Source organism: Echiichthys vipera (assembly GCF_963691815.1).
Source record: "Echiichthys vipera genome assembly, chromosome: 19".
NCBI lineage: Eukaryota > Metazoa > Chordata > Actinopteri > Perciformes > Trachinidae > Echiichthys > Echiichthys vipera.
The window spans coordinates 9,983,821-10,007,022 of NC_139844.1; the positions used below are offsets into that span (position 1 = coordinate 9,983,821).

A 23,202-nucleotide genomic window follows, 5' to 3' on the forward strand; every position below is an offset into this window, starting at 1 on the left:
ACGAACAAGCTCAACGCACCCAGGATATCTTCTGGTTATCTGCACTAACCCTAACAACCGCAGTTGCTAAGCGGTCAAACGACAGTGGGTATCAACTCGTTAAGTCCACCTTGGGTTTTTATCAATCTATCCATGATTATGTTCACCTGAAAGAGGCGGTGCTTGCAACATATGACCAATCACAAACATGGAAAAGTTGGCTGGCAGCAGAGCGAAGAGCAAACTGAAACAAACACATTAGACAAACACATACTCCGGGGGAACAGCAGCGCAGTTGCACCTGCTATATGCAGGAAGGACAGCTGGAAAAAAATCTGATGTTTGTCACAGTTCTTTTTCTTATATCATATCATCGCCGCATCTATCTGACTGTGATTAAATGTATGTATTCCACTAAATAAATGTGTTGTTTAGATGCCGTGTATGACAATTTTATCCTTTTTCTTTTAGCTTACTTTCATATATAATAAGTAAAAAGTACAGTATTAGTTCTTCAACGAGTCTCTGTAGAGGGATGATATGTATATCTATAAAGCAGTGGTTCTCACCTTTTATTGAGCAAACGCCCCCCTGACCTCACCTTGATCCACTGTTGTTTCTCCATCATCTCCGACTACGGCAGCGGCCATGGTGTGTGGAAAAGCGCAGCTTCTGGCTGATGGTAAGCTAGCGTTACGCTCAAGCTGCACGCTACCGCTGGTAAGTGTGTATTGTGTGTTTTCGTTGTTGTTCCTCCAGAGCTTATGTCTGCCTTGCAAGTTTTGCAAATTGCAAATTTTCTGTTTTCTTCTTATACGGTGTAGAAATCCCACACTAGAAGATGCTGACCGTGGCTCTAGACCTGTACTGATGCTGCAGGTCTGCTTTAAAATAAAAGTCAGCTCATGTTTTGCCAGTTAAAAGCTTTTATTTCTGATGAGATGTTTATCGGTGTTACTATAGAGGTCATGACGATAGCTGATTTATTTCAGCTAGCCTATTTTTGCAAAGATGTGAAAACTATGAAAGAAAAAAACCCAAAACAAAAACAAAAAACTCTCACGTTCCCAGCGCCCCCCTTGGTTGTACGAACGCCCCCCAGGGGAAGGAACCCTACTATTAAAAAAAAGCACAATGAATTCAGTATCCTCTCCTCTCACGTTCTCTGGATCTAAATGAATGGTGATGTAATTTTCAAAGAGAATTGATTGGTCAATATGAGGTGCTTTACACGGGTTGATCTGTTATCTGGTACATAACCTGCTCCAGAGCGGGTTAGCTGTGCATCATGAGTTACCAGGGTGATGTAAGTGAACCACCGCCGTAACCAAAAATCCTGTTTTGTAGTGTAGGCCTCTGGAGGAGAGGAGCACAGTTTTGTGTGCCGGAATAGAACAATGTTAAATCCTTCATAGTCTCCCACCCAGTGTGGCTTAGATCAAGGGTCAGTATTTACAAATTTGAAATTTGACCTGTGCTGTCTCTTAACTTGTACTTTTTGTGGCCACCAGTTCATCTGGATGTGGAGCTTTATACCCTGTGGGCCGACATCATTACTTTATTTTACACTCATTCCACGCTTCAGCACATCTGTCAAGTCAACATCCAGAACATCTTGCCAGAAAAAAAACGCTGCACATCTTTATCCACCTGCTCTCCTGAACCCAAGCCGGTTTGAAGACCTGTTTGTTTGAGAGGATAGATTGTAGTCTCATAATGAGGAGCAGTGATCTGAAGTTCAGACATGTGATCTTGAGACCGGAAAGCCAATTCTGTCCGGTTGGGAAAAAGCTGAGAGGGGAAATTGGTCACTTCCTGCACGATTTTTAGCAATATCAGTGTGCGTTCATGCAGGACATTTAATCCCCACCTCAGCAGAGCTGCTCAGTGTCCAACAGTGGCAGGCTGGTTGTACTGGGAAGCTTCCAGAAACGAGAACCTTTTGTGCATAAATCTTGGACTCCCTATTTGCTTTAAATATGAAAATAAATTCACTTCGTATTTTTTTGCTTAGTCCTGTGTTAGTGGCTCCAGATAGGCACACAAACACACACACAGCAGTTGTTGAATTGAGTGGCTGTGCTTGTTTGATCTCGTCAACTCCTGCAAAGAGGCTCTCTTGGGCGAGGGTAGTTTTCATTTAAAGTAGACGTTTCTCTTATTTAACTGATAACTAACTAGATGCATAAACCTCAGAAATGTCATCCTAATTTTGTCCAGACTTCATTCTCTAGGAATGGTTACAAACAGAGTGACGTCTGACTCATGAACACATGTTTGTTGTATAAAATGTCTGTATCCTCATTGTTCTGCATTTCTATAAACTATCATAATCTGGTCAGGGGTCCTGTCTCTTGCCAGCGTCTAGGCGGCGTCCCTCTTCCTCTCCTTGCAGTTCTCGTATGAAACTTAAACACTGATTGTAGTATGTTGGAGGGGAGTTGTGCAGTGTGTCCAGGCTGGAAAAACAAATAATACCAATAATACTGGATGCTTTAATACAAATGTTTTAATGATCCAAAAATAAAGAAATATTGGAAACCCTATGTAGCTTATAATATTTGTACATAAAGATTACTTTTAGGAGAAATATTACAGATATGTGCATCCACATGTAAAGGTTCTCAGCTCCACAGTAATGACTGAACCGCAGCAGCAGCTGCTGTCTTTTTAAAATAGAAGTGGTGAAGGTTGCATATCCCCTCAGGTTAGTTTAGCTTCATTTTTCCATTTTCTTTGACCTCATGACCTCTCCGGCTCTCTATTTCTGTCTCTCATGCGTCTTTCAGGTCACAGTTACTTGGTCACTAACTACCTTCCACACCGACTACACAAATGTTTGATTTAGAGCGTTTGATAAATCAGCTGAGCCGAGTCCTGTCATTATTTAAGTTTATTGAAGCATGTTTGCTGTATTATCATGGCTGTCTTGTTTATTTCTCTTTTGCCATTGACAGTGTGCCTTCTCAGAATATGTGCTGATTGATGGCACTGTCCCCTCCAGCATGTTTGCCCTGCCCAGACAGCTGAAACCAATGTGTCCCTGCATTGCTAGAGGACATTATAGTCAGATACGTACAATTGGTGCCCTTTTATTCACAAGGCTAATATACGGTACCAGCCTAAAAAATACTTTTTACAACAAAGGGCTGACAGATGACACAACTATCATTTTAAAACACTGCCAGCACAATAGACTTCAGAGGATACTGATAGGATTTGAAATATACAATAAAGAATATATGGTCATGCATTTTGATTGCTTCTGCTGTGATGGATGTGCATGCATAGTGCAAGTGTGTGTTCCTCAATTCCTTCATAATATCAAAAATATCAGATTTATTACCTTTTTTGTTTCAGTTGAAGTGGTATTTTACCTTTGTCTAGTAATTTTGTCTCTCAAATATCTTTCTGTCGACCAGTGTTCACTAGGAGCACTTTGGCCCCCAACTGAAAATTTTAGAGGTGCAACCAGAAATTTAGGGACACACACAGTAAATCAATAATAGATGCAGAAATCTTTCAAATTCAATGACAGGACGACACATGATGCAACATATCGCTGTCACGACAGTACAATATTAAAAAATATACCATACTTTCAGAAAAAGGGGTGTGACGAGCCCGTCAGCTCACGAGAAGAGACAATACACGATATTGAGTCTACGAGAACGAGACGAGATGAGATTTCAAACTCTTGTAAAATGTCTGTATTTTCTGTACAGAGGGGTTGATTTTAGCAGAGAGCTGTGGTGGTGCTACAGGTGTCTTTGCAAAGTACGGAGGTAAAGTATAACCCCCCCCCCCCCCCCCCAACCAGGTCTTGAAGAGAGACTTAGGGGTGAGAGGGAAGTATAGGGGAAATCTTCTGGTTACCTAAGTAATTAATACATCATGTTGTTGGGGCTGCAGACCTGAGCAGCTCTGATGATTGATGTTCCTTCCACACAGATTAATAAAGCTGCTATTTTCAAACTACAGCCAAAGAATTAGGCCACTGATTTGCATGTTGCTCTAAAGGGTAACCGCTAACACCAGCTAATGTGCCCACGTCCCTTGTGGATTCTTAATTTTTAAAAAAAGAAGATATTGCTGTGGCGTGAAACTGCGGGGGAACTGATTAAACTGCCCTCTGAGGATTGGTCTGCTTCCTATTATATATTTCAAATGTTTTCACCTGATCAGGATAAAGCTAATTTTAGACCTTAAGTCAGATTTCATGTCCTTTCTTTTGACAAGGTCATACTGTATATTCCATCTTCTACATTCACACTGTGTAGCACTGTTATGATGTGTTTTACTCGTACCACAGGTTCCATTATTAATACATTTATGAAATCATTTTGTTCTGTTTATTAACAAGAAGAGTAGGGGAGTGGTTGGTTTTGATGTGGCGTCTTCTTTTGACTTTAGTTTTGGAAGGACAGTCGATGTTTGACACAAGATACAATAGTGTTAACAAAAATATAGATTTTTCGATACCTATCGGTTCTGAATATTTAAAATGGTTTTAGTACTAACTGATCTACAATTACCAGCTGCACTTTTGTGCTCCTTCACATATCATGCATTATTACTCAAGCAGTTGAACGCTTTGTCTTCATGAGCCACTGAGCAACTTTAATAGGAATGAACGGTGGCTCCGCCTCCAACTCCGTCCTCTTTTTACATCCGTGGCTAAAACTCTTCATTGTGAGTCAGGATGTACGCTTGCATAAAACTTATTTGCCAAAGTAAAATGTATAGTGGCCAACAATGTATCTCCTTTGAACAACAAACATACTTTCTTGGAAAGTATAGTCCAGGACATAATCAAAATAGGTATTTTTTCAGGGAAAATGTTTTATTTTAGAAGAGAAAACCGAAAAAATGTTCAAGACAAGAAAAACAATACCTGGTTACAATACCTGGTTATACAGTGGTATAGTGGTTGACCATTGCTGAACTCCCATAAAAGCATGTTAGACAAAAAAATTTAAATGTTCTGCAAAGAAAAAAACACATGAGAAGTGCACTTTCATCCACAGCTGAAATAAAACCTTCTGCTACTTGTACAAATGTACAAAACCTGTTGGGAAGGCTTCTGAAATCTGAACTGTTTTTTAGGCACAAAACCATACTTCTTTGCAATGTTTTATTTTTAATGTTTTGATTGACATACTTTAACTCAACTGGAATTCTTTATCCGGTGTGCAAAAAAAGATGATGCATGTTTTCTTTCCATGGTTTTATTTAAAAATAAAAAATCATGAATACATAAATGGATGAAGAATAAGCCAAGTGAGTGTGAAGATGTTGCATTTCCACCCACACTGTTTGATTGATGTGCTCTTTGGGAAGCGTAGTTCTGGAAACGCACAGAAATGAGAATTTAGTGCCTCAGATGGAGACGTGATAATAGAAATAATTTGTGATCTTATGTCTGCTGAGGTTTGTTGAAACATGATTTCAATATTAATATTTTCTTGTTCTATATGTTACAGAGGAGTTTCCATTCATCTTCTTGTGAGAGATTTAGCATATTAAGATCTGCTTGTAGCAAGGTATTCAGACTCGTATAAGATGCTTCCCGTTCCTTCTGATTTTTTTTCTTCTGCTCTGACTGTGCAGACTGTCTGTTTGATGGATTGTCTCTTTTACTCTCCTTTAGTTCCTCTGTCTACTCCAGACTGCATACTTCAGAAAATAATTGAAAATGCCTATTCCAGTTCGTGCACACACGCTGCTTTTTCAGCTTTCTTTCAATGAGGTCTGCACACACATTTTTCTATAATACATCTTAGTTTTTGTTTTTTTTGGTTTGTTTTTAGATCAATGAGCGTTTCCGTACAGGGATTTTATAAAATGCATTAGGCTTTTTTCAAAAATCAAATGGACAATAGCATGATTTGATGTTGGAAAGCAACAGCTGAAACAATAATTATGACATCAATTGAAAATAATATATAATAATCATATGAAAGAAATATATATTTACTAATAATCCAACATGCAGTGGAGGTATTTTAACTGTCAGCTGGAGTGCCATGTAAGCAGCATTGAGCCTGGTGTACACTAGCGGATTTTCAAATAACGGATTTTAATAACATGGGAGACCATATAGAGAATTTTTGAGCTGGATTGAAAGTATACCTTTTTTATATGGATTGTGCAGCAATATTACACGAATATGATTCTGCAAGGGTTAGCTGATGGCTGCTTTTCTCACCAAATAACCTTTTATGAAAGAATCACTCACTCATCTTCAACCACTTATCCGGGTCGGGTCGCGGGGGCAACAGCTCTAGCAGGGGACCCCAAACTTCCCTTTCCCGGGCCACATTAACCAGCTCTACCTGTGGGATCCTCGGGCATTCCCAGGCCAGTGTGGAGATATAATCTCTCCACCTGGTCCTGGGTCTTCTAGGACGCCTCTCTAGGAAGGTGCCCAAGGTTCATCCTTACTAGATGCCCGAACAGCCTCAACTGGCTCCTTTCAACGCAAAGGAGCAGCGGCTCTACTCCGAGTTCCTCACAGATGGCTGAACTTCTCACCCTATCTCTAAGGGAGACTCCAGCCACCCTCCTGAGAAAACCCATTTCGGCCGCTTGTACCCCGATTTTATGAAAGAATACTTAATATTAGTGGCAAACTAATATTTAATGCCCAAGCATGCTTTACGGCTAAACTCTAGTTCATTTGACCAGTGTGAGTACAACTGCACTGCGAGAGGTGGGCGTTTGTAAAGCACGGATGCACATGTACGGGCACAAGCGTGAGCATTGACGGCGATCCTGATGTCCCGCCGTGTGTCCCCCCTGTGCCTGGGACATTGCTACAATTGGTCTCTAGCAGTTTTTTAGGTAATGGTAAGCACCCTTGAGGTGGGAGGGACCGACCGTCTGCTTGGGCCCCTCCCACCTCCAGGGCTCAGGGACAACTGTACTGGCGTCCCCCTCTTGACGGCCTGTTTATATGCATCTGTTCCCCGCGAGGTACATTTAAAATGATGCTGCCGAATAGTTAGCAGTGGTTTGATGCAGAGCTGGAGTGTTTACTGTCGATTTGGTCAGGTGAAATGTTCAAAAATAGTAATACAAAACTAAATCTCCAAGGGGTGTTGACGTATCAGCAAAACACATTCAAGCCACGGCCGGCGGGGGAAGAGGGAGGGGGGGCAATCACCCTAAAGCACGCGGCACGGTACGAATGGACAGTGTGAGTGTGCCCTAAGCAGGCGCGTCACTAGCCTGTGAAAACATCAGGGGCTGTAGCCCAGAAGTAAGAGTCCTCTTCATACAGGGATTCGGAGGTTTCCCCCCCGAGACATTTTTGAAATTGGGCTAATGAAATTACAATTGTGATGTAGTTTAGGAATTAAAGGAAAGGCCTGGTAATGTGTGACTCCTATCAGGGCAGGTCTACTGAGGAGGTTAATGTTTAGGTCAGTACAGACCCCAGCAGCCAGAATGAGACATGAGAGCAGCCTAGAGCCTCAGAAACACTGACATGCACCGACCCAATGTCAAGTGGACCGGGTTGAATCCACTGCTGGTCTCCTGAAACTGTGCAAACTAGAAGATATCACTGCTCCGACGGACGTTTCCTCTCCTGACCAGTGTTTGGGTTTAACCCGTTAACTGGACACTTTCACCTGAAAGCGTCCACGGTTGTTGCCTCTGTGTTTACTTTTTCATTACAATGTTAAGCATAACGTCACCTACCTGATCAGTCTTTATAGTTTTGTTTGAGTAAATGTGTCAGTGGCGTTATGTTGCTTGTTGTTACATTAATCAGGAGGAGAGCGAGTTGTTCTTCCTAATAATATCCATGTCTAATTAATTTTCTAAACAAATCTATTTGTGTTTGAAACCGGCATGTGTAAACACGTGTGGGTAGAATTTTATTCACCACTTAAAAAAAACAAAACTTTTTTAGGAGATTTGTAGTCATGCCTTCGTCGGAAAAATAAATGAAAGTTAACTTGGTTTGCCACCAGCCACGTCACCCTGGTGTAGTAAAACAGATCTCCTTTGTATACAGTCTATGAGTATCTCTCCTAAAAACATGTTTTCATCATCTGCAACCGCAGAGGCACTCAGCTGAAAGTCTCCAGTTAACAGGGTCACTCGTTGAACCAAAACACCGTCACTCAGTCTGCTTTAAGTTTGATTCTAAGTTACAATGTTGCATCTGTGGCTGCAACCACACAAAAGTTTACTATACTGGTCTATTTTCATCATCATTATGTTGATTTTGATGATGGCACAGAGGTGTGGGGCTATTTCCAAGAGATCAGGGGCTATAGCCCTGAATGCCCAGGTCTAACGGCGTGCCTGGCGCGTGCCTGGCCCTAAGTAGCAAAATAAGCATCATATTCAGTCAACTGGGGATCATCAAAATATAGAATAAATTAAAATAAATAGCAATATGACCCAATTTCTATATTAACCCAAGCGTCATTTTCTGTATCATGTTTTCTGTTACAAAGGTTTAACATATACACTGATACCAGTATATCCACCCAAAATCCATGCAAACCTCAATGCAGATCACAACACACTACTGTTTTCTCCCCCCCCTGCCTCATTAATCTTTCCTGTCATTTCCTCAGGAAACCTTTATAGTATTTTCATGCATCTTTTACATGTCCCCTGTCAATTCCATCAATGCTGCTCTCTCTCTGCTGCACAATCTCTTACAATGGATGCAACAGCCCTAACCTGTAATCTCACAAGAGAATGTTGTTGGCTTTAATTATCATCTTAAAAATCATACACCAGCATCTTTTTTGTGTACATTTTTCTTCTTGGATTTTTCGGCAGGGCAGACAGGCCAACAAACTCACCTGATAATGCAATCAGGAGTCTTTTAATACATAGTTCATATAAACAATTGTTTTACTGACTTTTATTGAAGTAATGTTATCGGTAATATGATTCACTTCCACAGAGCTTTCATTGTGAAGGGTAAGAAGGAAGAGGTGGAGCACTCCGTACTGCCTTTGTCAAGGTTGCTGACCCAGTAGTAGACCTCTGTGTTGTTGTCTTATCCTAATAAGTAACAATGTGATTAGTTGATGTCTTTTTTTCGCATTGCAAAAGCTTTGAAACATTTTTGAAGAATTTTGGAAGAAGATAGCACACGTTTCCATTTAGGTGAAATGTGGCCACTGGGAAAGTTGCAGGGCACGCCCTCTCAAAAGTTCTCTCACTTGGCGTGCCTCCATTAGAAAAAAAAGGCCCCAGAGGGATTTATGAGACTTCGGAGTGTATGTATCCCTCTGAATAGGTTTTAATGATCGGGTAATCATTGGACACACCTGAATGGTGCTGCAGCACTTCTGTCTCAAGTGAGAAAAACAGAATAGCTGCAGTTTGAATTATGTAGTTGACATCCAGATAGTTTTATGGGTAAATAGCACTGCACCACTGGATAAAATGTCTACTCTACTTCGCCAGCTTTTAAAGATGATGCGTGGTGTTGTGACGCTGAGTATTACCCACGTCATATCTCGTTTAGAGTAATATCCAGTCAGCAACCAGGCTTTTTTTCAGGAAAGAAAAAAAAGCCCTGATATTCGACAGGGCCAACAAAAGCCTGGTCAAACGGCCGCTAGGGGTGACTCACGTTCAAACCTACCATCAACCTAACGTCAGTTTTTCACGGTGTAATAATCGTGTTCTGTGTGAAAGTACTCATGACCAAAAATAACAGTTTGAAAAAACTATATTGATGTGTGAATTAAAAAAAACAATACAGGTATGGTTGATAAAAATGTAGAAGACGTTTTGGAGCCATGTTTGATCTGATGCAGTTTAAGTTTAGTTCTTTAGCCACATGCTAAACATGCACATCTTTAGAAACTAGAATATATTACTTTTCAAAGGACACCTCGCCGCATGTTGGTACTTTACAACAGTTCTTCTATTATAGGCTTATGTTTGGGTGTACCAAATAGGTGAAAATTCCCCAAGACAGTGCCTTGACCTCGGAAGTAATGCTAGGTTTGTACTGTGGTTAGTTCATAGGCTGTTAGCCAGCCATGCTAGTGTTTCAGAATTATGTTAGAGCAAATAAACCCAATGTTTAGTCAATCCTTCACATTTTTGGTGATTTTGTTTTTTGAAAGGCACAAACAAATCTACACAACCCTCATATACCCAAAGCTGCTTATACGTGGAGGTGTGACATTAAAACATGTCATTAGCCACAGCATAATAGAAAGAAACCTGGTTAATAACAAGCAAACAGGACAATAAAGAGCTAAACTAAGAATAAGGTTTACTGTTGTCACTCAAATCAAACTGAAAACCCAAAGGCGTCTCACTCGCTGCATTGTTGAATTTGCCTGTGAGGAGCAAAGACATCCTTGGGAAAAAAAGGGCTTGTCATCCGTCTTCATTCATCTCGCTCTGACTTATGTTAGCGCCCAATTATCTCTCCGCAGATGGTCTTCATTCTGCTCCGGGAGATTTAAAGGATGGGAGGATAGAGAGACGTTGACTGAGTGATGTTAAATAGGAAACAGACAAACAGTAGTAGAAAGGAGTGGTTACACATTCAATGAGGGAGGAAAGTGAGGAGGACAGAGAGAAGTGTTGTACTGAATACTCCAAACTGCTCTTCCCATTGCACTACTTCTTAAGAAATGAGTAATATCTTTATGATACTAAATCATACTAAAATACTGCATATTCTCAACAATGACAAAATGTTTTAGTCAATCAATGCCCTCTGGAACAACACAGTGTTTAGGTCTTCAGAGCACATTTTGCACATTTGTCTTCATTCATTTGTTAGATTGGATTAGTTTGGGTTAAAATCCCTAATCTTTAAAGCTTAAGGGGCCTTTGTTATCACGGTTACAATAATTAACACATAGTTTGGGTTATGCAAAGTGCCCTCTACCACTTCCTTTAGCCCTGATATTTTGCTTGCTGACAGCTTGTGGAGCTCCCTTACAAAAATCCCAAACTGGGGGCGAATCAGGGTTGGGTTGTCATGATGGGTCTTTTTTGAGAGCAGAAACTGGAAATGCAAGTGCGTACTGAAAAATACCAATCACATTATTAGACCCATTCAGTTTACAGTTAATTGGTTTGTGTACCACATCAGCCTTTCTTCAGCCAATCTGTAATAGAGGGTACAGGTGTAGCAGCATGCTAGAGTTACTGTCTACAGCGTAGAACAGGAGGAACGTGAAGATGACATTTCCCTGCGGTATGTCTGCCCTCCATGGACACTGTTTCGCTCAGATCAGCAGATCAAGACCTGATCACTTTACATAGGGCGATATTGTAACTACTGCAACTACACACACACACACACACACACACACACACACACACACACACACACACACACACACACACACACACACACACACACACACACACACACACACACACACACACCTATAGCTAGGTTCAGGTCAGAAGCAGATATGCAGGAGTCTGCTGCCCATCATAGCTGCATTGATTTCCTTTCTCCTTCCTCAGGCTGTCTTGTCAACAGACTCCTCTGAGCGTGGAAAATGAATTATTCACAGGACAGCTCTGCCAGGATCTGTAAATAAATACTTAACTAATATTGGTCCCCACAACCCACAGGTCTCAGCTTACTGTGAGAGAAAAGTGAAGGGAGCAAAAGGAAATCTGCCCTGAATAAGCATTTTTCTTCATTCATGTTGGCATCTGTTACGTGCATAATATTTGGCTTATTTGTGGTGACACTAGTGTACTCTTACCTCACTGTACGTACAACTGGAGTCTGGGTGTTAGTTCATTCATTTTATCCTAAACTATAGCACTTACATTTGTAGGTTTTTGCAGGTTTAAATGTATATTTTCTTCTGTAAACTCTACAAAGGCAATTTTTTTTTGACTTTGATTTTTATTTCTAGGGTTAAACCATAGACTGCGACTGGAGTCGCCATCTTGTCAGACTTTGACCCAGCCTCAATTCCTCTTACCAAAAAAGGGCATTGGGGGGAGGGACATAAGTCCATCTGGCTTACGTTTACCTCCGAGGAGAAGTGAAGGCCAGCGGCTAGCTGTCACTCAAGAGGCCACGCCCCTAATTATTCATAAACTTTAACCTGCAATAAAATAAAAACTAGCCTGGTACAAAAAAATTCACCCTCCTCAGTGTTGTCATGGAGATTTGACCTAAACATACAGTCTAGAATGTTTTTTGTACCAGGCCTTAAATAGGTTTAATTATACTGTGAAAACGGCCTGTTTAACATGGGGATCAATGAAAAATTGCTTTATTAGGAAACCTGCTCCTAGTGTATACTTTTGCACATTACATCCCCGATGAAATGACTCACGTTAATATCAGAATTGAATCCATTCAGTCCAATAACATTTTGAAGAAGGAATGCTGATCATTTTAGACCCGGCAGTAGAACTTTTTTTGTGTAGAACCCAGTGTTTCTCGACAACAGAGCAGCTTTCATAGGAATATGAGACACTGTTAATCAACAGTGTTATCTGTTGCCTGTTGTCTTGTGTTGTGTTGTGTTTTAAATTTTTAAATTTGTCTTTTAAATTTTTAATTGTCTTTTACTACACACCAAACGGCGTTGCATCTCCAGTCTCATTGTTGCCCTGCCACAATGACAATAAAGACTTCTATTTTATTCTATTCTATGATTAAAAGTAGCTCCGCCTCGTATCAAGATCTTTATACATCCATATTCCACAGAGCCCACAGTATTGCACCGCCATGTTTCTACAGTAACCCAGAATGGGAAGAAGGCCTTTTATGTTTTTAATTTACCTGAAGGCCAACCTTGGAGGGCTGCCTACACATTGGTCCTAAGGGTAAAAGAGTACATCTTTAACCACTGCCTTACCTCAGCTTGAAAAGATCACTCAGACCTGCACTTAAGTTCTTCACACAAAGATATCGTTAAAGAAAACCCATTGTTTGGATTCACCAGGACAAGCTACCAGTTCACAGCCACCTCACATTTACAGGCAGCTCTCTTTCTCTTTGCACTTTTAGCCTATATTTGTTATCATTTTGTACCCGAAAGGTCATTATATAACTTGCCGTTCAAATCTTCACTCCAGTGTACGAGGTTTTAGACACTTGGCCACATAATCCTTTTAAATCTGTGATGTAGAGTTGTGAAAACCTTAATTAGTAAATCTTGTTACAGATTGTTAAAGCATTAGAGAAGTACAGACATGCATCATATAATACATAAGCCATCATAGGGAATCCTACCAGAAGACCTCCTTCTGAGTAGCTCTTAACTGAGCGGGATAAATGCCTGTGTAAGATTGTTTTAATTCAACAAGGAGTAGGTCATGTTATGATTGCTACGCTTCATACGTTTAATCCTGCGGTGTAAAGCAGCAGGTCTTAACCCCGATTTGTGACTGTCTTTCATTTTCTGAGCTTTGGATTTAAAAACCTGTCATGTGGCGTTTGCTCCACGTAATGAGGTTTGTAATAAGATCAGCCTGCATGACACTGGGATCACAGCTATTTCTCTGTTACCAAGCATCAAGCTTCTGTTCGACTTTGATCTGTGCAGACAGCTCTTTCTCTCTTTCTCTGTATGGATTTGCTGGATTGACAGAAGAAAAGGAGTCGGTTCTTTCTGTCTGCTCAGTGTGTCTCTCATAATGTCACTTTATCATTTAACTGTGGCCACTCCAGAGAAGGAGAGCAAAGATTCTCTGTAATAATGGTTAACTTGCGTGTTATGTGTGCATGTGTCTTCTTATTGTGTATATACGGGCTGCAACTAACAATGCTTTTCGTTATACAAAATGTCAGATAATAGTGAAAAAGGCCCATCAGATGTTATAAAAGCATAAGAGAGAAAGAGAGATGCAGTGGATGTGCTCTGGGCAGACAGGTATCAGCAAACTGAGCAGACGGAAGGTTAGTGAGAGACACCTGAGACACCTGCTCATCCAAAGGTGTCTCTTTTAGCTTTCGAGTCAGTGTTCTCTCCAGTGTAAGCACCCGAGGACTGAAGCTGCTGCCGATGTGTTGCTTTCTCTGCATGGCCGCTGAATACAGCCACATGAATACACATAGAAACTCCCACACACATGAAGTATCACACAGCCCTCTGGTGGCTCACTTGGTCACGTATAGAGCTGACAGTCAAGGATGTCACAGCTGTACACCGACCTCCTGCGGTGATTTTATGAGCCTCAGTCGAACCAGAAAGCAGAATCAAAACAAGCCTTCAACTTTTAATGGATTTACCCAGCAGGAGGAGGCTGCATGTGTGTTTTATATGTGTGTTTGTGTGTGCTGTAACTTTTGCAGCTCAAGAAAAGTGGACACAGCAAAACAAAACAGAGTCATATTGGGCCCTGAAGAGGGTGCTGCCATCAGCTTTGCACATAATAGTGTTAAAAAGTCATGGAAGAGAGCAATTTAGATGTAATTTAAAATAATAAAAACACTCTTCTGACACAGCGCACTGGCATAGCTTTGATGCATGTCAAAAAGAAATCATGCGGGTAATCCCTTGTTTTGCTTATTTACTTCTTACGTCAGGATAGTTGGTGTTTACTATCTTTCATGTGAGGTGAAATCTGAAAGGAAACTCCTCTATCAGCAGGACGAGAAGATATGTTGCACCACACATCATTCAAAGAATTTGGCCATGTTTCCATAAACATATTTTTATGGAAATCATGAAATATTGCATAAGCAATTGCATTGCTTTGAAAGGAGCCAGTTGAGGTGGTCCGGGCATCTAGTAAGGATGCCCCCTGGGCGCCTCCCTAGGGAGGTGTTCCAGGCACGTCCAGCTGGGAGGAGGCCTCGGGGAAGACCCAGGTACAGGTGGAGAGATTATATCTCCACACTGGCCTGGGAACGCCTCAGGATCCCCCAGTTAGAGCTGGTTAATGTGGCCCGGGAAAGGGAAGTTTGGGGTCCCCTGCTAGAGCTGCTGCCCCCGCGATCCCAGATAAGCGGTTGAAGAAGAGTGAGTAAGTGAGCATTAGCAAAGCTGAATGGAAATGGTGAAACTTGATGATTGTCTTTGTCTCCGTGCAGCATGAAACAGCCACAGACGTGAAAGAACAATTTAAACCTGCCAAGCTGAACCAAATTCTCGAAGACCTTCTCTCATAGATGGTTAGACAAGTAAACTTGTTTTGTTCCCAGTTGGCAACTTTTTCTAGTGGATTACAGCCCTGCATGGCTTATAGCAGCAGCTTCTGACAAACTACTGTGCAGCCTTGTTCATTCACTCCAAACCAGATAATGGACGTCACATTCTTGCAAATATTTCAATTGAAACCTTCTCACAAACAAAACTGTTCCTAAAAAAAAATAACAGTGTTTTGGTTCCAATTCTCAAATCGAAAGTGAAGGAATTTGGAAGGACTACGATAAGATATTTTTTTATGTTTATTCATATCCACTGTGTATATCCCTCTGTTTTTCATCTTATTTAATTCTCATCTGTCTACATGTCAAACTGTCTATTTCTCTGCTGCTCTAAGTTGAGACGAGCAAGGAGCTAACAAAAAAAGAGCAAGCAAAGAGTGAAGGAGAGAGGGAAAGAGAGAGAGAGAGAGAGACAGACAGACAGATAGGCAGACAGACAGCCAGCCAGCCAGCAGTAATTGCTCCGGGGGATTGTATCCACATTCGGCCACTACTTGGAAGATTGGTGACATCCACCATATTGATCAGTGCATTTAACACCAACACACACATACACAGCGCACACTCTATGCTGGAGCAGTACAGTGTTATTCCTACACTCATCTTCTTCACCACATCTTCCTCTGTCCATTTTTCTACTATTGATATCTCGATATGGCATTTACTTCGGGTGGACATGACAAACGATCAATAACTTTCTGTAACTTTTCTGGGCTAAAAGTGCATTTGCTCAAACAGTATTCAAGCTATCAGTGTGACTGTGCTCATACACACAGGAAGATATGTACACATTCTGCTCATTTTGGTCATAGTGTTACCTCCAAACAAAGTAATCAGTCTTTAAAACACTAGCAAAAAAATGAAGTTACAAAGTGCCTAACTTTGCACACTCTTGATCACTTGTACTCACATTAAGGATGTTTCTATCCTCACAATGTCATTAGGTCAAATATTTGGTCAAATAAAAACAGAGTAATGTGTCTATCATGCGTGGAGGATGTTTTGGTCCTCCTTAAAAAGATGTTTGTCATATTTGTGATTTGAACAGCTGTGTAGTCTAGATACCTGACTTTTATAGATAATACTGTAATGGACAAACAAGACAAACATGTGAAGAGAAGCATCAAACGTGGGAGATAACTAGAGGGATCTTGATGTTGTGTTCCTGTCCCAAAGCTTTTGACGATTGATGACATATTTTGCTCCTTCTGTCTTGTTTGCCCTGCTGACTTCACACAGCAGGCATGTATTAAGAGGCCGCTCGAGGACAAGAACAAATAATGACGTTTCTTAGATGCCTGCTTAAAATCTTCATTTTTACTCACATAACTTATTTTGCAGTATGGATGACAACATCTCATCTGAAATTTTAGGTAATGGGCTGCACACGATTCTTTTTTCTTACAGATAAATCTGTGGGTTATTGTCTAAATTCACTGATTGTATAATGCCTTGTCTATAGTATGCTGAAAATAGATCAAATGACCATCAACATTTCTCCATCCAGCATACAAAAAGCATCAAATCCTTCCATCAGTCATATTTTTGAAAAGTAATTTATTGATTTTCTGTTAAATGACTCAATAATTAATCCTAATAATAATTTAATACGTGGATCATCGCATAGACATGTTTATATAATATATTATTTGCAATTTCCTCACATTTTTGTGGTCACAACTGCAGGATTATTATTGTCCCACTAATACATTTTTTTTAAATGGCCTAAAAGCATCTGTACTGTTTGTCAAGGGTTTTTCAAAACCACATCAGTTATTATTGCCCCTGATCTTCACCCAGTGGGTGAACAGCTTTGGTGAGGGTCTGTAATGTGAGTAAGTCGGCTGAAATCATATTGACTGAACTGTCACTGAGGAATACAGACCTCTCATGCACTTGATATGCAGATTTCAGGATGCACGCTGACTACGTGACTGTCTCTCCGCTGCCTCCCCCCTCATGTATTAAGAGCTCTCCTGTTACGCCCACACCCATCTTTAACCTTGACGCTGATCTGTGTTAGTGTGTGTCTGCCCTCTGTCATAGCTCTTCTATTATTTACCACGCATCTCTGTCTGGGTAGGGATTGTGTGTGAGGCCAGCAATCGCCTCTAGGTAAACAGCCGCTGCCAATGACACAAGTGACCCTCAGACACACACACACACACACACACACACACACGCACCTTCCTAACCTCATCCGTCCTGTGACCACATCTCATTTCCAATCGATATGTTTTAAGTCAAGCCGCATCTGCCGAAAACAAACTTTGCTTGCTCTGTTGGTGTGTGTTTGTTTTATTCTATGGAGGGATTCAAGTGTCATTTTCAGGATTGCTCCATGATGCCCTTTAAGTTGTCTTAAGGCGACAGTTAGAGAGAACCATCATGCCTATCTTTGACACCTCAGCTTGCCCGGACTCTTCTTTCTGAAGTCAAAGTTGTTCTTGTGTAGACGAGGCAGACAGTTTACACACATGCAAAAGATTAACCGTCATTAACATCACATTGGAGATTTAGGTTAAAAGCTCCACAGTCTTTGTGAAGCATTATAACATCTTTCAAATCAATATTTTGGTTTCATGGCCCTAAATGAGGCATCACTCTATGGACTGCCATGAAAAAAACTACAGTATATAAGGTGCGTTTCCATAAGGATGTGGCCGCTCAGAAAGTTTCAGGCCACGCCCTCTCAAATGGCCTGTCACTCCCCGCATTTCCATTCCGAAAAAAAAAGGCCCAAGAGGGATTTACGAGACTCCGGAGGTGACTTATCACTCTGAATGGGTTTTGATCGCCGGTGATTAACTGATCACTGATACAGTGGCATGCCGTTCTTTCTCCAAGTGATAAATACAGAATAGTTGCAGTTTGATTAAAGGTGGCCCTTATGATTCACAACGTCAATTCATGTACAAATAACATGAAAGTAAACCCTACCTTAAAAGTCCAAGATGATGTAAAAGTGTGGTGACAAATAGACTTGCACCCTTCTTGCAGTGTGTGTTTGTGTGTGTGTGTGTGTGTGTGTGTGTGTGTGTGTGTGTGTGTGTGTGTGTGTGTGTGTGTGTGTGTGTGTGTGTGTGTGTGTGTGTGTGTGTGTGTGTGTGTGTGTGGCATGCAGCAAAAGGGCTGCAGGTCAGAAGCCAACCCGGCCGCCACAGCACTCCTTTTAACAAGCCGGTGCAAAGACGCATGTGTACAGATCATTTTCTGCACTGTGTTCTACTACACTAGAGATTCTCGGCTCCGATATTGACTCATTAGCTTGACTGGATATCTCATGAATGAGGCAGATCCAGTCATTTCTTTTTTTATTAACATCATAAACAGCAAGTTAATTAAGCCATTGTTTGCTGGCAGCTCCTATATATTATATTACTAGATATATTTAAAATATGTGTTTGCTTTGCACTTTACATTGAAGTGCTATTTATTTATTTTTGCTGCTAATGTACACTTTGTTATTTGTTATTAAATAATATTAAGTACATGTATATCTGTGTTTATGTGTTACCTAGGCTAAATGTTTATGTCAAGCCTGATGCCCTCACTCACATGGCAAGGTATACGCTTCATTCATTCAACATTAGTATTGGATTGGTATCGGGTATTGGCCGATACACTCAGCCCAGGTTTCAGTACCGGATTGGAAAAAACTGTATCGTGCATCTCTATACTACACCACTGGATAAAAGTGTCTACTCTCTCCTTCCCCGTGTTGTTGGGGCATCTGTACTACCACACATCACATCCCGCTAAGAGTAACATCCAATCAGCAAGAGATTAAACGGTATAAACCTGAATATAATGGTTCTCAGATTTATTAAGGTTGTGTTAAAATGTTTTTAAAAAATTTCAAACAGTTTTATAATGAAAGCCATTTTTTTTTTTTCTTTCCATACACATCAAAAATAATAACGCTTCATATTCAGACTGAAACATCTCTGGAGCACTGTCACTGTGTTCCACCATGTTTTTATTAAAGACAAAGTGGTAATCACACAGTTTGAATGATAATTCAGGTTTGAAACTATAATACTAACCTTCAGGAACATTATCCTGGTTTATCATTTAAACAGTAACCATTTTATCCCCACAACTAATCACTGGTTTACTTTGATACTGGAAAAATAAATAATGTGTGATTAAGAATAATATTCTCAGGCGTTCTGGAGTTAAAGGGAAAACTTTTTTTCTATTCTATCTGAATAAATATATTTTTATATATGCAGCATAAGTAGCCCTGACGAGAGGGGTCTTTTCCCAGTTTGTCTTTTTTCATTTTGTGACAACACAGTAGTTGTTGACGAAGCTTATCAAATAGCATCCACCACTCTGCACATTTTAACATTTAAATAGCCGTTATATACTTCCTGAGAGACAGGAGTGTATAGATGTTTAGTTTGGCCTTTAATGTAGGTGCCATGAATAAATGAAATTAATAATAAAACATGTGACAATATGGGGCTATGTCTTCTTTGGTGTCAAACTAACTAACCTGGAAGCTCATGCTGCTTAAAACAAACAAGGATGCTAAATACACCAAAATACCTTTAGATAAATCTACCAAAATTTTCCCACAAAAAAACCCAAACTATTTTATTTATCGTCATTGGAAATCTTAATACAGAACCAATGGAACTGACTTTAACTTTTTATTTTGCAGTTTTAATCATCAGGGCAGTTTACAATGGCAAGCCAATTTCTTGTCATTCAAAACCAATGACATCTTTGCTGCAACAGCCCAATATTATTAAAGATCACTGGTGTAATGTTTCCATTTGTTTCTTGCATAGCGAAGCACAGGACTATAGAATCCAAAGGGCAATGCATCCCCCCCAAACTATAGCGTAAACCTGCATTTCTGTCTAAATTCAGCGCTCAAAAGATGGATTGTCAGCTGCTGGGGCTTCGCCTTCAGCTGGCGGGGCTTCGCCTTCAGCTGGTGGGGCTACAGGAGGGGGTGGGTTGGCATTGCCTCCTAGTCCATTCTGCCAGTTAGGTCCATACCTGCACACAGGTTTCAACATTTAATTGTTACAAGGTTGTTAAAATGGTAGCTTTATCTGTAATCTGTCTTGTTTGATATCAACATTAGCAGCAAACACTGGAAGTCCTCATCAGAAGTCCTTACTTTCGAGCCATCTTCTTCATGTCACGCTTGTAGTTGTACTCTAATCAGACAAAGAAATGAAAATATTTGATTATATCTTACTATTAAACCCAATTTACTAATGTTTTGAGTATTCAGTGCGTTAATGAATTTCATTGAGTTTGAATATTATACTGATTATTTCCTTGATGAAAAGACATGAGATCTAAACACTATTATACTGGTAAATACTGGATCTATTCAGCATTCTTATTTAAACCCTAGAGACCCACAGACCACCTGTTTTTTAGGGAGGGGCAGGATCTATGGGGGGAGATCATCAGAGATCAACAGTATATTCCACATAGTGGTGTATATCAGAAAATCTTGGAACCTGAGGATTAATTGGAGATGCAGCTCTGCACTAGTCATACATCTGTAAGAAACGTGTTTTGGCTAGGCGTATATTTAAAATACCTTTAGACTCCTCTTATCAGTATCTAAGTAACCCAATAAATGCCCTATCATACTTTACACAGAGAATCATATTTGTGCCACAGTGCCTTGATTTTATGCATTGATTTTTTTTTTAACCTAGATGTGTTGACAACATACAGTATTTGACCTGCAAATCACCAGCCATACCGAACAACATCCATACTGGGGAGAAAGAGCTGGCTTTAAGTGATTCTGCATTTTAGGGTTAATTGCAGTATATTACCTTTATTTAAGATAACACAAATTATGTTGATATTATTATTTTATATTATTATATTCCTTATTTTTATTTAGTATATATCAAAGATCTCCCAGACACAAAATGCAACTTTACCTTTGCGTACTACTTTGGCAGCTTTCCACATGGATTTTAATTTTTTAAACCAACACTCCCCAGGTTCAGCCATGAGGACGACCAGCGTCAGCACCAGAAAGATCATTACACACTTCATCCTGAAAAACAAGAACACATCAAGTGTAACTCAAACAAAGCAATTCATCCAACAATATACCGGCGCTACGAGTCATAATACGTATATGTCCAGGGCCAGTGCTCGGCACATATCCCAAAGACTTTAAACATTTTACCTGTCCACGCGCTGAGAGTCTAAGCCAAAGGACTGGTAAAGACAGCAAAGTGAGTTTTACAGGTGATGTGAATCAGTTGGGAAGTACATGTGTCTTTATAAAGGCAGGGATGAACTTCTGTATTTAGCAATAGTGTATTAGTCATTGCATTTTGCAATGTTGAGTTCAGTACGACAATGACAAGATGTTTTAATCTTAACTCGCAATCATAAATATATCCATCTGTTGAGAAACATCCGAAATTGCAAGTTATGGTCAACAGCTTATCTGTCTTAGCTCAAGGTAAAACAGTTATAGTTCTTGATGCAAATATATATATATACTGACCAGAGAGAAATGGGTTAGAATGTGTAGCATCTTCTTATTTTTGGCCTTCTTCATTAATTAAATCAAGATTATCATGTTTGTTTCTTAGTGTCTTTTTTAACAGAACCAAGAGGCACACATTCAAAATCAACACATCTGAAGATACATGGTTTTTCACTGTGTTTCACATTTTAATAAGCAAAATATACAACATTAGCCTCTGAGATGTCGTGCAGCAGAAGTTTAAAGTTACACAAAATAGAAATACTCAAAATACCTCAGATTTGTTCTTAAGTACAGTACTTGAGTACATTTATTTAGTTACATTCCACCAATGGTTTGCAGTATTAAAACAACGTTGCCTTAAATACACTAAATTGTACGATACAAAATGTCCACAGTAAGAGTTTTGCTCGCTGGCTGTGTACATGTTTTGACAGTGTGATGTTTCCAGAAAGAAAGAATTTTATCTGTGTTACCTGCAATATGATGTGTCACCAGTGTGAATAAGGGTTTTGAGAACTTGAGATCTTGACTTTAACTTTATAATAACACCAAAAATAAAGCCCCTATTCTTTATTCATTATCACAGTTTGCAGTAGCATTTCACAAACCAATTGAAGCTGATGTCCAAATGATCTCCACATGATTCCTGCAAACCCACGACCAGTTTGTTTGCTGGTCGTTATTTTTTGCACCGCAAAGCATCAGATTTAAGGAGCATTGATGCTCCCACCAAAGCACAGTTTCAAAATGACACATTTTCAGGATATCAGGATAACTGATAATCTGCAGGAGCTTGACCGTTGTCTGCAGGCTGTGAGGTGTCAAAGTTTTCTTGCTACCATCCAGCCCCCTAAATTATTAAATGAAGGATTTAAGAATGACATTTAAATAAGTTAAGTCCTGACAAATTCACCATTCATGTATCATATAATTGAGTTAAATATTCAGTCAATAACAAAATGTCCTTCCTTAAGCTTATCACGGGTATTTGTGTCCTACGCAGACGAGGAGATGAGGATTTCATGGTATTATATTTAGATAACCTAGTATATTTGCACAACATCATAAAATACAGTTTTAATGTGAATGTCTTTATAGGAGAAGGTCTGGTTTGTTATGTACAGATACTGTAGATTCATAAACACTTCAAATATCCTTATCTGTCCAATATGCTGGCTTTTAATTTTAATAAACTATTCATATTTACACCCTTTTATACCATAAAATGTCAGCTATTGCTGCTTTACAAAATAAATAAAATCAGGAAAAACATGATGAAAGTGGGATAGTACTAGTAATAAAACATGTATGGAAAGTAATATATGGTATATTTGGAAACTATGTACAAATATTTATATACTACTTAAATAGGGCGACCTAAAGTAAAAATAATTAGTACATTACAGCAACGATGCTCCCTGTCTTTTCTGTATTATATCTTGTTCAAGTGTTGCAGTTATGTGCTTTGTTACAAATACCACAAATACTGCTAATCTTTGAATTTCTTTACTTCTTACATTTCCATAAATTGAGATTCAGGGAGAGCAGAGTGAGCAGTATGAGATCTGCCCAACAGTTTTGAGGTACCTGT

At 39.8% G+C, this 23,202-nt stretch overlaps 2 protein-coding genes across 3 annotated transcripts in view; one reads left to right on the plus strand and one right to left on the minus strand.

The window, feature by feature from the left end:
* LOC310961502 (exostosin-1) overlaps positions 1–23,202 on the plus strand; it is a gene marked incomplete at both ends in the record, with an annotated part of 215,086 nt that overhangs the window by 81,457 nt on the left and 110,427 nt on the right. The gene's annotated exons all lie outside the window — the stretch shown is intronic.
* LOC310961967 (uncharacterized protein) lies at positions 19,047–21,386 on the minus strand. Its single transcript, XM_083934282.1, has 4 exons — positions 21,300–21,386; positions 21,046–21,164; positions 20,256–20,295; positions 19,047–20,131 (listed from the first exon to the last, which is right to left on the minus strand). The coding sequence occupies exons 2-4, from the start codon at positions 21,161–21,163 to the stop codon at positions 19,996–19,998; spliced, it is 294 nt and encodes a 97-aa protein (XP_083790408.1). The 5' UTR covers position 21,164; positions 21,300–21,386; the 3' UTR covers positions 19,047–19,995.